Source organism: Leopardus geoffroyi, chromosome C2 (genome assembly GCF_018350155.1).
Source record: "Leopardus geoffroyi isolate Oge1 chromosome C2, O.geoffroyi_Oge1_pat1.0, whole genome shotgun sequence".
Classification (NCBI taxonomy): Eukaryota; Metazoa; Chordata; class Mammalia; order Carnivora; family Felidae; genus Leopardus; species Leopardus geoffroyi.
The window spans coordinates 60,674,965-60,689,786 of NC_059333.1; the positions used below are offsets into that span (position 1 = coordinate 60,674,965).

Sequence of the window (14,822 nt, forward strand, 5' to 3'; positions counted from 1 at the left end):
CACTTTTGACATCTTGGTAAATTAATTTTCGTATTTCTTTTCTCTGTATTTAAAATAATCTAGATGTTATTGCACCATATGACTGAAGTTTTTTGCATCCCTATTTTTTTTCACTTAATAATTTAGAATACAAGTAAGCATTTATTAAATATCCAATATGTGCCAGAAATTTTTATTGAATTGTTATCTTCTTTATTATTTGATTTGTCCATTACAACTCCACGTGATGGGCAACAAACCCAATAGCTAAATGCAGCTCAACTAGGCCACTTGTTAAATTTCATGTTTCGTAAATTTCAGCCTAGGTCTTTTGAATTTTCACTGGAGTTAACATTTATACATAACCCCTCCTCAGTTGTATTGCAAACATTTATAAATATTACAGCTATTGAATTTCCAATTTCTGACGAATGCGGTTCCTTAGTACCCCCGGTCAGCTCCACCAACTCAACCTAACCTGACCAAATCCAATGCAACTCAATGCAACATGACCCAAACTCACCAAGTACAATGGCCAACATCTGGGTTGCCTTTTTCTCCCGAAGTGGCACTCCGCGGGATTGCAAGGGCCCCAACTTTAGAGATGTCGACAACCTGCCGTTACTGAGTTTTCGAACCTCTAAGCTGAGCTTGGGTGCCATGGTGGGGCTGAGGGAGTTCTGAGTCCTCCCCTCCCTTTTCAACTCTCCTCCTGCTTCTTGGAAGCCTGGTTGCCCCAAGGCAGTATCTTGGCAGATGCTGTAGTAGCGCTTCAGCTCCAAGTGTGCCCGGCCAGCGGATAGTGGCTGCAGGTGGGACAAGAGAGGGTCCTGAGACTCCTGGGGACACTGTTTACCTTCTGAATGTTCCTGAAAAGGAAAGAGGATGCAAAAAAGTTAAAGGAAACCATCATGTTGTGAAACCTACATCTGAAAGTAGTGGGATCACAAAAAGTTACGGTATGTGAAATCTGCTTCTGACTTTACAACTAAAAAACACCCATCAGATATAGAACATTTGAGAATCACAATAATCCCCTTAGGAGGGTCGTATAGGGTTATAGCCTGGCCTTTTTGAGCTAGAATGACCTGGATATACAGAGGAACACATTAAATGACACTACTAAGATGTAAATCATAAAATCTGGAATGTGGGGAAGTCTGTAAGATAAATGACTCAGTTTTCTTTTTCTCCAACAAATAAATTGCGACAAAAACAAGAGTAACATTTACCAGTTGCAAAGTATGGGTCTTATTTGAATTTTGATTCAAATAAACCAACTATGAAAAATTTACAAAACAATTGGGGTAATGTGAACACTGATTGGATATTTAATGATATTAAGGAGTTATTGATTTGATATTAAGGAGTTATTGATTTGCTTAGTGTGATGTCTTGTGGTTACATGTTTATAAAATAGTCTGTATCCCTTAGAGAGTCTTACAGAAATATTTTTGGCTTAAATGTTATGATACTTGGGATTTGCTTTGTAAGAATCCAGTAGGCATGGATGAGTATAGGTGGGAGTGTAGATGAAATAAGACTGGCCATGAGTTGATAATTGTTGAAGCTGGCTGATGGCTACTGAAGGATTTGTTATATTTGTCTTTCTACTTTTTTATTTTTGAAATTTTCCACAATAAAAAGTAGAAAGAAAGAAAGAAAGAAAGAAAGAAAGAAAGAAAGAAAGAAAGAAACCCAGGATTTTCATCTCAGCTTTCCTACTTATCAGATATATCCTTGGGCAAGTTAATTAAATACCTCTGAGCCTCATTTGTAAAACAGAAAAGAAATTGGGGGAAAAAAGGTTTAGGATGAGTAGACCCTGAGAGTAAAAAACTGCAGCTATTTGGATGTTTCTGGTATTTGGCGGGGATGTATGTGTTCAACATCTGAACTTCTTTCTATGCTTGAAGAATCAGACTCTGTGTCAATCTTGAGTAGTAGGCAGGACCCCTCAGCTCCCATTATTGAAACCATAAAAGCCATATGTTTACTCTCCCCATATCCTCACTGGTCATCTAGAACTCTGGCACATAAACCAAGCCCAGCAAATTAGAGAATTGTACCTAAGACCTTGAATTGGAGCTTGTGAAGCTGGGAGACTTTAGAATATGTCTAGCAGTTGGGGCACCTGGGTGGCTCAGTCAGTTAAGCGTCCGACTAGCTCAGGTCATGATCTCATGGTTCATGAGTTCGAGCCCCGCATCAGGCTCTGTGCTGACAGCTCAGAGCTTGGAGCCTGCTTCAGATTCTGTGTCTCCATCTCTCTCTGCCCCTCCCCACTCGTGCTGTCTCTCTCTCTCTCAAATATAAATAAAAACATTTAAAAAAGAAAAGAATATGTCTAGCATACTGTGGCAGTCAGTGTCCAGTGTCCTAGGTCTTCCAACCAGATTCTTCCTTAGGCATGAACAGCATCATCTGAAGTTATTCTTCATTGTCTGAGCTACTTTGGTATCCTTCTAGTAAATTCCTTTTTCTGTATGTTAGTCAGTGTTAGCAACCAAGAATGCTCACTACTTTCTCCTTAGTTCAAGGAATCACAGTGCTAGTGCACTGTACACACTCAGAAACATTGCTGAATGAATGAATGCAATAGGCCTTTAATATGATACAGTGTTTTTAAAACTCTGCTCCATACAGGTGTTCATAGGGATTCTAGTATAACATAATTTAAAAATTTTTGATGGGGTTTTAAAATAATTCATATAAACATACTGTGTTTTTTTAATTTTTAAAATTTATTTTATATATATGTAGAGAGAGCACAAGTGGGGGAGAAGGGCAGAGAGGGAGAGAGATAGAGAATCTTAAGCAGACTCCACGCTCAGCATGGGGCCCAACCCAGGGCTCAATTCCATGACCCTGGGATCCTGACCTGAGTTGAAATCAAGAGTTTGATGCTCAGCTGACTGAGCCACCCAGGTGCCCTAGGCATATTGTGTTTTTATCTGAATGGCCATTTAAAACCAATATTATGATTGTGCTGGCATCTAGTAATCTAAAAGTGACAATATTTAACTTCAAATGCATTACTTCTGAAACTAAAGGACTGGGGACAAATTCTTGAGTATTGTGAAATCTCAGGTTTGAGAACATTGATCTAGTATAATTTGTCTCTATTTTACAGATGTGGAAACTCAGTCCTGAAGAAGCAAAGTGATCCTTTCAAGCATATATATTGGTGAGTGTATTTTTCAGCTCTCTGCAAATGCTCATCACTACTGTCATGACCGGCATGAAGAAACACTGGATTCCTCTGGGTCTGGCTGACTGAGCCCTCCACTCCCAGGTGGTAGGACAGGACCTGTTTCTCCATACTCCTGGCAATGCCAGCCTCTTGGCTCTCCATTCTGTCTTTAGAAGTTACTGCTTTTCTTCCTTTTGGCCTTAGAGTCTCCTCAGACCTTAGATCTGCTATAGGCAACTTTAAAATTCTTGCCTATTTTTAAAAAATTATTTACAGCAAGAATCTCTATCTGCTATACCAGGCATGTGTAAAAAGTGGTTAATTAACTATACAGAGATTGGACAAAGCTCAGACCTTCATCATTATGAGGTTTTGAAATTTTATTCCTAATGTTTACTTGGAGTTCAGGGAGAGGAATATTGATCTTCTATTTAACAGCTCCATTCTGTGCTCAGCTTACTTGGGAAGGCAGGGCTGGATTGAAGTAAAAGGACAAGGATAAGGGTGACCACAAATTTGTCTTGGTTTTCCCCCATATACAGTGGGAAACAGAACACTTGAAAGTCTCACATTAGCATCTCTTCTCTGCTTTTTTGGCTCTGCCCATGTATGCTTCATTGATACCCTGTTCCCTCTAGGCAGGTGACTCTGGATGACATCCTCACACCACGCCAAGAGTCAGTGGCTCTAGTCATTGGGATCTATCTCCATAGTGATATGCTTTCTGAATATCATTTGGAGATTCCTATTCTGGAGCTCAAATCAGGATCTCATATTTATTAACAAGTAAGGGATTGGGGCCAGTCCATTCTGGGGTGGAAGTGGAAGCAAGTCAAGTCAGCATCTTGAGAAAAGGTATCCTATTCTCCTATAATCAAAGCCATGGCTTACTTACCATTTTCCCCGTGGCATCTGATGGAAATCTGTCCCTTATTGAAAACTGCCGAATGGGGTGCAGCCTCAGACAGGAAGACTAGGGTAGGTTGAAGGAGAAAAAGCTGTAGGTTAAGTTCTACGTGGTTGAGCCATATAGATGCCAATGTTTGAAATATAATATGTTCCTATCCTCAGTCTCAGGTCCTTACCTCTTATTTCATGGGGACCAATATTCTTGTTCTACCCAAGTCTTGGAATTTCAACTTTGAGAGACTGACTCTCACTCAGGTCATTATAGGTTAATCTAAACATCCAAATTGGACCTGCCTTCAAGATCAAATTCAGTTCTTACTCTGTTTTTGAAGCCCTTTCCTAAGCATATTGACCTCTCTTTTCTCATAACCTCCACAGCACTTATATTTTGGTGTTTAATTGTCTTCATCTCAGTTCATAAACATCGCATCCAGTTTGGGGCTGTTAGTTAACTTTGAGTGGAGGGAGGTGTGCTTTATTTGCTTGTCTGGATTCTAAACTCCATGAAGGCAGAGGCCGTATAATATTCCTGCTACCCCTTCTTTAGCAGATTGCAAGTGACTGGTATCCATCCATTTATGCTTCAAGTACATCTTGTGCCAGACACTGGGATAAATAGGCTTTATAGCTCAAGCAAATGGAAGATCAGTGCTGAGGTAGCTCTCCTTTTCAGGGCCTTGAAAGGCCCCATAAAACACATCATCAGTTTTCCATTTCACAAGCTGGGCAGCATCTTGACACAGGGGCAGATCTAGTAAGGAAAAGAGGTTTCCGTGGACCCCAGTGATTCTTAGAATAAGATGTCTGCTAAAAAGTCAGTCCTGGGGACCTACCAGTGGTGCGTGGGACAACTGCACACTAAGACTGCGAATCCTGTGTGACATTTGAACTTCTGGCCATTTGGGAGCAATGAAAAACTTTGATGGAAAGGAGAAGTCCAGAAACCATCCTATAATATTGCCAAGCAATTTGAGCTCCAAGGAAGACTAGCAGTGCACTTTTTGATTTAATTTCCTACTCTAAAGCATAGCTAATCCCAGCGGATTAGAAGGTGGGTGTCAGATGTGTGTCTCCTGAGGGGCAGTATGGCAAAAGCATGTCCTGCTGGACACAAGGCTGGAGGCCACCAGGCTGGGGACTGTTTCTCCTCTGTCCCTCCAGGGTGCTTACTTGTTGTGGGAAGCTAGGTCTGACACTGATGCACTGACTGTTCTGTCGAGTGAGGATCCGTTTCCGTCTCCTCTGTCTCAACACCACATAGATCCTGGCATAGACAAGGACCGTCACTCCAAAGGGCAGGTAGAAGGACACCACTGAAGAGTAGATGACAAAATCAGGGTTGGAGATGGAGCAGACAGTGGGGTCTCCTGTGAGTGAGAGAAAAGGAGAAAGCAAAGCAGTTTGCCAAGTAGGAGACATCAGTGGGGAGTGTACAATATGGTCTCATATCTTGTGTGGTGTCTCCACCATCTAATCCACACAGAGCTTTGGGAAGCAGGGCTTCCCAGCCCCCCCCCCCCCACTCCCTCATCATGTCTCGGTTCACATCCTACCTCATATGCAGAGGCTCTTAAAAGCCAGGAGCAAAAGTGGGTATAAGTATGCTTCTATTTGTGGAAAAATGGATATACCCACACATGGACACACACATGTGTGTGTCTACATGCTTGTTTCAAGCATTGTCTTTAAGATTACTAGTGTTCAGGGGCGCCTGGGTGGCGCAGTCAGTTAAGCGTCCGACTTCAGCTCAGGTCACGATTTTGCGGTCCGTGAGTTCGAGCCCCGCGTCAGGCTCTGGGCTGATGGCTCAGAGCCTGGAGCCTGCTTCTGATTCTGTGTCTCCTTCTCTCTCTGCCCCTCCCCCCTTCATGCTCTGTCTCTCTCTGTCTCAAAAATAAATAAACGTTAAAAAAATTTTTTTAAGATTACTAGTGTTTGTTTCTAGGGAGGGTCACAGGGCAGCTACCAATCTAGGGTAGAAGGGAGACCTACATATATGTATGTGTATATATATTCCCTCACACCTTATGTTTTACCATGGGCAAGAATTTATTTTCCCATTAAAAATATTGAAAGCATATGCATGAGAAAGAGCAAAGAGAAAACACAGAGCTATTTCAGAATCACTGACCCCTGAAGACCCTCAGTATACCATCACTGAGCCTGCACTGTCATCCTGTCCTTTCTCTCCTATCTGGGTAAACTGCTGCCTGTCCCTAGATTAGGCTTTGAGACCTCTCCCACAATTTCTCCATACTTGAAGTCCTGTGAAGCCTGTCAGTGGGCAGAGTGACACTATGGTGAGCAGTGAGTGGGGCCCTGCCCCAACTCCCATTGGGTCTGGCCTGAGTGTATGTCTTGTCAGTGGGGCAGCAATTCTGGAAGCTTCTCTCTGCTGAGTCCCAGATGAGGTGGTGAGGACAGTGAGTCCTCTCCCCCAGGAGATGAGGTGCTTTGTCTCAATTATTTCATTGAAATAGTACTGTGCTGTTGGTACAATAACTATTGGGTGAATCCAAGAATGATGAATATATGAGCAAAGCAGACAAATGAGCATTTTGCAGGAGTACAGAAGCAGTCATTGGCTGGAGCATAGAGGGGAAAGCCTCATAATGTGATTGACGATATTTACCACAAATAATTTCAACATTTAAGGAGGAAAGGATGATAAGCACTCACCAACTTCCTATTTCAACAAAAGTATATGGAGCACCTATTATGTTCTAGGCACCATGCTGGGTGATAAAAACATTAAGTAGCCTTACTAAGTGGTCAAAGAGGCTTTTGTGAGCTAGCCTGGGAACCTGAGTCCACAGAGGTGTGAGCTAGCCTGGGAACCTGAGTCCACAGCAGGGCTGGAAGCAGGTTGCCTTGACAGGTTCATAAACTTAAAGCTAATTGAAGGCTTTGTCTTCAGCTTGTTTCCAAAGACAGAAGAGCCTGATGCATCTGAACTTAGGATGAGTCTATTATTCTTTTAGTTTTGGGTTTCTCAACTGGGATCCCACCAGCTCCCGTGTTCTGAAAGCCAGATGAGGTGTTCTGCTCAAATCTAGATAGCAGTCCTCCATTTCCTTGTTTCGAAGGAAATTTAAGACCACTGTTTTTATCTGTGAAATGAAGGGGTTGTGCTGCCCATTCAGAGATTTTTAGAGTTTCCTCTAGAGCCACCACTCTCTGCTCCACTGCTGTCAATGATGGGAATTTCAGCTAGACTGCTGGGCCTCGGTGGGGAGCTGGGGCAACTCTAGTGAGCCAGGACCCCCAACCTGGGGACTCTCTGCAACCCAAGATCCTGCCTTATTTCTTATCCAGAAATGCATGTTGCTCTTTTCTCGTACAATGAGGACAACTCCAAGATGGAAGAAACTGATGTTCAACATTTTTCTGCCTTGTGTTGTCTGACAATTCACAATCTCATATAGCAGCCTATTTCATTAAAAAGAGCTCTGCCAGGGGCACCTGGGTGGCTCAGTCAGTTGAGCATCCGACTACAGCTCAGGTCATGATTTCACAGTTCCTGGGCTTGAGCCTAGCATCAGGCTCTGTGCTGACAGCTCGGAGCCTAGATCCTGCTTCAGATTCTGTGTCTCCCTCTCTCTCTGCCCCTCTCTCACTCATGTTCTGTCTCTCTCTTTCAAAAATAAATAAACATTAAAAAAACAGCTTTGCCAGAAAGTTCTTTTGTGTTGCAGTTCTTAGTGAAAATCCAGCCACTTCCAATATCAGGTGTCATTGGCAGTATCCTGCCCTTTTCTCCTCTACTTTTCACAGGGTGAGTAGAAAAAATGGCTGAGAGAAGTCATTTATATTGGGCTTTCGAATGAACTTGGGAACTTCCTTATAGATGGAAGAGGTGCTAGAGGAACCCACATCCATCACAATAATGAAACTGTACTGTGAAGGTCAGGCTGAGGCAGAGAAGGACAGCTGGGCTTCCTCCCTTTGAGTTCTCACTAATTCCCTGAACTGTGCTCTAGGATGAGGTGACTGGTCTCTATGTCCACCAGCAGAACTACTAGTGCTTAGATTTTCTTTGGAGCAGGTGCATAGTTAAATTTTGATGTATAGAAACCTTTTCTAATACACAATAATAACAACAATAGCATTAGCTCATATCCATTGGACCCTTACAATGAACCTGAAGCTTGGATGTGATACATGAATAAGTGGAGGGCTGACTATTGTCTTATTAATAAACTTAAAAGTAAGAGAGAGCAGGGCGCCTGGCTGGATCAGTCAGAAGGGCATGTGACTCCTGATCTTGGGGTGGTGAGTTCGAGCCCCACGTTGGGTATAGAGATTACTAAAACAAAAATAAATTAAAAAAGAAACTTAAAAAAAAATTGCAATAGAATAAAACATGTACTTAAAAAAAAAGTGAGAGAGAGATTGAAAGAGATGAGACAGAAGTGAGAGTGTACGTGTTAAGTCATGGGCATTTCCTGCCTTCTTAATCCTATATTTGAAAATCCTTTTGGAAAGATTTTTCTGAATTTTGTTTCTGGAATAATAATGATCTCACTGGTGACAACAACACCAATTAGCTCATCATTCTTCTGCACTTTAGATGTAGTCATTAACTGGGAACTCTGTCTAACGTCAGAGCTTGAGACTGTTTTAACTGTTACTAGGGTGCGTGTATCTGTGGGAGTGAGTAAAACAGCCCCCGCCAACCCCCATGAATGAGTAAGAGGAACCACTCACCCGAGTGAATGGTGGTGGGGATTTGCTGCTGGCCAGGGGCAAGCAGTGCCTTCGTCTAGCAGTGGTTGTGAGATCCCATACTACAAATTCCAACTTAGAATAATGTATTTTTGTATAGAAAGTAGGTTATAGAGGGTGGTTTAGTTATCAGACTAACCCAAAAAGCACATTTAACACTCATCAAAAATAGCATTTTATTTATTAATTTTTTTTTTTTAACATTTATTTATTCTTGAGAGACAGAGAGAGACAGAGCTTGAGCAGGGGAGAGGCAGATAGAGAATCCGAAGCAGGATCCAGGCTCTGAGCTGTCAGCACAGAACCCCACGTGGGGCTTGAACCCACAAACTGCAAGATCATGACCTGAGCCGAAGTTGGATGCTTAACCAACTGAGCCACCCAGGCACCCCTCAAAAATAGTATTTTAATGCCAGGCAGCCTCTTAGAGTTGGGTTAGGGAATGTTGCTTTGGGGAGTAAATGTGTGTCCACAACCATGTTTGTGTGTATAAAGTGTCATTCAGTGAAAACAACAAAGTAACTAATGGTAAAGAGTAATGCAAACATGATAGTAACATCGTATTTTAGGAACACCTTGAGTTAACTAGGCAAATATTTGTTGGATGATTCAGCTGCTTAACCTTTAATGAAGCAGAGAAAGAAGCCTGACCTTGAGCATGCAGTGTGTGTTTGGCAGGTCTATGTATGTTATTCCAATTTATTCTTGACTTAATCATAAAAAGAAAAGCTCTATGAAGGAAGGAGAGTGGAATTATATCACATGTAGTGTCAGAGTCTAAGGTCAGTGATGAAAGTGAACATTATATAGAGCTGAAATTTGCTTTGAAAAATCTCCTGAATCACATACAAAGATATACATGGTTTTATTACAGCCCTGAAAAGCAGTAAGTAAAGATGTGTGATACATACATTAATATGTCATATATGTATTCTAAAGAGTTCAAACACAGCATGCAATTTTAGAAATGAAGTTACTAGGTTTATTTGCAAGAGGCCATATATACAAATAAATGCTGGTAACTTTCTGACTGAGTATATAGACTCAGTCTATATATTTCAATTTGCTCAAGTTTATGCTTCAGTGTATCCCAAAGTTATCAATATGAAAACTTAGAAAAGTTAAGTAGATTGTTCAAGGAGACACAGCTGGTAAGTAGTAGAATTGAAGTTTGAATGTAGGTTTTTCTAATTCCAGAGCCTCTGTTTTCCTAAATGTGTTTTGACTTTTATTTTATTTTTTTTTAATTTTTAAAAAATGTTTACGTATTTATTTTGAGAGAGAGAGAGAGAGAGAGAAAGAGAGAGAATCTCAAGCAGACTCCATGTTGTCAGCATAGAGCCTGATACAGGGCTTGATCTTATGAACCATGAGATCATGACCTGAGCTGAAATCAAGAATTGGACGCTTAACCAACTGAGCCACCCAGGTGCCCTGTTTTGACTTTTAAATTATTGGTCAGCAAATGACTCTTTGATGACTATTTATACGTTAGGATTTGCCTGTAATTATATGCAATGTGTTACATATAATATCTGTATATATATAAATACACAGCTATGTGATTTGTACATATATATCAGAAATTAATGATCTTAGAAGATAGTAGGACTTAAATCAATCCAAATGGACAAAATAAGAATTCCAGGTGAACACTAAAACATGACTCAATTAGTTCTCTTTTAGCAAATACTCAGTGTTTATTATCAATACCTGTAACCTTACTATATATGCTAATAGTTTTCATTCAACACATGAAATTCCTGAGGCTGAAAGATGGACATGGAACAGCGAAAGAAGACTGACCCCTATGAGGTATAGATTTGGATCAGGGTCTTACGTCTAAAAACCAAACATCTCAGATATTCACATTGTTAATCCACATGTCCGTCCGTCCATCCATCCATCTGTCCATCCAATAGAAGATGTACCATGTGCCAACCATCATGGCCAGAATTTTTGTATATTAAGATATAGGAATATACTCTCAAATAATTTAGGGATCTATACTAGTTCTCAAATGCCAGAAATGATTTTTATGCAGTAAAAAATTAGAAATATAGATCCTGTTTGAGGGCTTTTATAGCATTATTTTGCATTGTAAGCCCATTATGAATTGTCATTTTTTCATTAGCAAACTTCACCTGAATTACTAAATAGCTTAATTTGTTAACTGGCACATTGCTTCAAATAAATACAATATCATTTCTTTCAAAATAAGGATATGCTAGAGTTTTCACTAACTCGGGCAGAACTTCATGTGCCAATAAGTGATGAGATTTTGTTTTATGCTTTAATCAAAATCCAAAACATTGCAGCCTATGGTATCCTTATTTGATTACAAAGTATGCTGATCAGGGTCAGAAATTTCCAGGCTAAGTACCACTGATAGCCACTCAGGCGGGCTATGAATCACATGGGTGTTGTAAGAGGGACCATCATTTTTACCTGTGGTGTTGAAGCCAAAGAGGAGAGGGCAAGACACGGCAAAGGCTAGTACCCACACGGCTGTAATCATGAGGGCCACACGCCGACAGGAGCTCTGTCCTGTGCCATGTTGGTAGTGGACTGGCATGACCACTGCAGTGTACCTGTGAACAGAAGGGGAGAGAGGATAAACATGATGAGAAGGGATGGGGGAATTGTTCAAAAGACAAGTTGATAGAGGCTCGTAGAGAACTAATGTGGGTGATACATGTGGCAGGAGAGAAACAGTTTGGTTGGAGGAAGAGAGAAAGGTTATTTGAGTAAAAATGCAGAAAGGCTGAGATAACAGAGATGAACCCACTGAGCAGGGAAAGGGAGAAAGAAGAAAAAAGTGAGTAAAGCAACAGACTGGGCGGCTGGAAAGCTTGTTTGCCAGTGGCGGTTGAGGACCAGCATACCTGAGCCTTGTATTCATGTACCCTAACCCTAGACTCTGGGTACTGGTCTGCGTGCCTTTACTCTCTCCCACAGTTTTTCAGGTAATGCTAGAACTGTGCCCAAAGAGGCTATTCACCCCTGCTTGTATCCTAATATAAATGCCAACCCTCATAGTGACAACTATTTCAAGTGGCAGACTTTTTTTTTTACAAACTTCTTTTTTTTTTAATTTTTTTTTTCAACGTTTATTTATCTTTGGGACAGAGAGAGACAGAGCATGAACGGGGGAGGGGCAGAGAGAGAGGGAGACACAGAATCGGAAACAGGCTCCAGCCTCTGAGCCATCAGCCCAGAGCCTGACGCGGGGCTCGAACTCACGGACTGCGAGATCGTGACCTGGCTGAAGTCGGACGCTTAACCGACTGCGCCACCCAGGCGCCCCGGCAGACATTTTTAAAAAATAGAGATGAGTAATATCTAGTGAAGGCTTATTTCAAAATCCAGTTTTCATGCTCTCTTAGTCCATTCAGGCTGCCGTAACAAAAATAGCATAGACTGAGTGGCTTAAACAACAAACATTTATTTTTCACAGGTCAGAAGGCTGAGAAGTCCGAGATCAAGGCACTGGCAGATTCATCGTCTGGTGAGAGCCCATTTCCTTGTTCATTGATGGCTGTTTTTTCACTGTGTCCTCACGTGGCTGAAGGGGCAAAGGAGTGATCTGGGGCCTCTTTTCTAACGGCATTAATCTCATTTCTGAGGGCTTTACCCTCATGACCTAATCATCACCAAAGGCCTCATTTCCTAATACCATCACTTTGGGGGTTAGGATTACAACATACGAATTTGGGGGAGACATAGACATTGAGTCTACAGCAAAGGCTCTTGCATGGTTAATACACAGTTCTTTGTGTTATTGGACATCGTCTTTTCTGTGGCAACTCCTCTCACACATTTCCAGCTACTTAGCAGAAACATAGCAGGTCCCATACATTTGCTTACTATGATGTCTTCCCCATTTATCCATGCATCTCTTTCCTACCAGCTGCTTTCTGTGATGGCCACAGCCTCCTGCAGGTCTCTGCTGCCAGGTTCTAAAAGGAAATTTAATCATGTCCTCCCCATCCCTGACCCCCCAGCTGGAAACTGAAAAAGGCAGAATTTCTGCCCTGTACAATCCCCAAAGTTGAATGTAGACTGAACTTGAGAATAGGACATGATGTCACTGCTGTGAATGGATTACTAATCAATAGACTGAGTTATTCAAAAGAGAGATTATCCTGGGTGGGCCTGGCTTAATCAGCCTTAAAAGGGATTGGGCAAGTTCACTAATGAGACCAGACAACTGCCTGCCTCAGGGTTGGAGAGAGATAGCTCCCAAATGATTTGTTACTTGATGGCCAAATCATTTTATAGCTTTGGTATTCCTCATAGGTCCTTGCACAAAGCAAGTAGGAAGAAGCTGTTGATTGATTGCCTTGTGGATTCTGAAGGCCTTCCACATGAGAGGACAATTCTAATTCTAGTCAGGCTCAAGGAATCCAGTGTGCATTTCTGTGTCCATAGAGGCTTAAGTTTTCTTTGTCCTCTCAGTGTCCAGGGAACATAGAGGCCAGATTCAGGGTAGGATCCTCCTTAGCTCCCTTGTTTGTCTCAAGGAAGGGGAGAACAGCCCCTGGGCGGGAGGGGGTGGGGCACAAAAGCTCCTCCTCTCTGTGCCAGCCTGCCTAAATCATCAGCCCCAGGTGCACCTGGCCTTGGAGTTCATGTGTTACATTTGCATTTCCACAAGAGCTGCTTGAGAGTCAGCTCTGAGGGCTGAGATGGAGGCAGACTCTGCAGGACTTGGCCTTGGTACCATGATATGTGACAGAAGTGGCTCCTTTCTCAAGAAGGAGAAATAGAGGTCCTTATTTAATAAGTTCAAATTAAGATCCCACCATCAACCCCAGGGGAGGCCTGTAGGAACTCAGTTCCCCTCTTCTGATGCACAGACATTATAAATCCTGCCTGGAATCCCTAACTTGGCGATCAGGGAGCAGGCCTGTAGTACCTCGTGTTCCTCTAGGCTTCTTGCTCTCCTCAGGGCTTTGGACTCAGGGCAGTGGGCTGGGGCTTTGAGTCAAATATGTCTGGCCCTCAGCAGTGATCCCTGAGGCACCTTGGAAGAAAGACTGAGCCTTGAAAACAGCTGTTGGGAGCTGGGCAGGAGAGGTGTGACCAACTTCCTCCCCTCTAGACCAGCAGTTGGTCCTGGGGCCTTCTATTTACATAATGTCTTTTGATAAAAAAGAGCCTGGCTCTCCAGGTGGAAACAGCCCTAATTTGTACCATTTGTCAATTTCCATGGTAGAAGTACTCCCACCTTTGCCCATTTCAAGCCACACCAAAGGTTTACTAACTGGTTCAAAAATTCTTAAAATGTTGCCCTTTCAGCTCTTGCCAGCTATTAGGAGCTGGCTCCAGGCATGCCGCTGAGCATTTTCCTAGGTATGCTTCAATGTTCAGCAACTCCTTGGAAGCTCCTGTTAATTCAAGAAGTGTGGGGAATGCTGGCTCCATTTTCTAGAGGAGGAATCAGAGACATAGAGAGGTTACATGATGAACCCAAGGTCCCACAGCTGGTCGTGGAAGAGCCAGGTCTCCCACCGCTGAGGCCAGTGTCTCTCTGGTGTGCCTCACTTCCTCTCAAGGACACTGTCAAGTCTCTGAGGCCTTTTGGGGAAAAGGGCTTTCTCAGGAAAGGCGGCATTCTATTCGAGAGCACGTGGGATTCCCAGGATTTTCCCCAGTTAGTTTGATTCTATTAATTACGGGCAGGGGTGCGGTGGGGCAGCGCTCCTGTTAAAATACAGATTCCCAGGCCCCAGGCTAATTTAATTAAGTACTTCCAGAGTGGAACCCAGAAATGCGCATTTTTAAATGCACCCCTACCTATCGTGGGGCCTATCGGGGCTTGAACTCACGACCCTGAGATCAAGACCTAAGCTAAGATCAAGAGTCCAAGGCTTAACCGATTGGGTCACCCAGACACCCTAAATGTGCATTTTGAACAAGCAAGTGTGTCTTACAATTAGACAAGTTTGAAGTCTGCACCAAGGAAAATTTCCGTCAGAAATTCTTGTAACGGTTAAGAAGTGAGAGGACGCTA

At 42.4% G+C, this 14,822-nt stretch overlaps 1 protein-coding gene across 1 annotated transcript in view; it reads right to left on the bottom strand.

The window, feature by feature from the left end:
* Window positions 1-14,822, bottom strand: part of DRD3 (dopamine receptor D3) — a 42,030-nt gene that overhangs the window by 2,004 nt on the left and 25,204 nt on the right. Inside the window, exons 4-7 of the mRNA XM_045502105.1 lie at window positions 11,255-11,397; window positions 5,252-5,448; window positions 4,068-4,145; window positions 503-848 (exon numbers count right to left, since the gene is read on the bottom strand). Coding sequence (XP_045358061.1) covers window positions 503-848; window positions 4,068-4,145; window positions 5,252-5,448; window positions 11,255-11,397 — 764 coding nt within the window. The remainder of the gene's footprint in view (window positions 1-502; window positions 849-4,067; window positions 4,146-5,251; window positions 5,449-11,254; window positions 11,398-14,822) is intronic.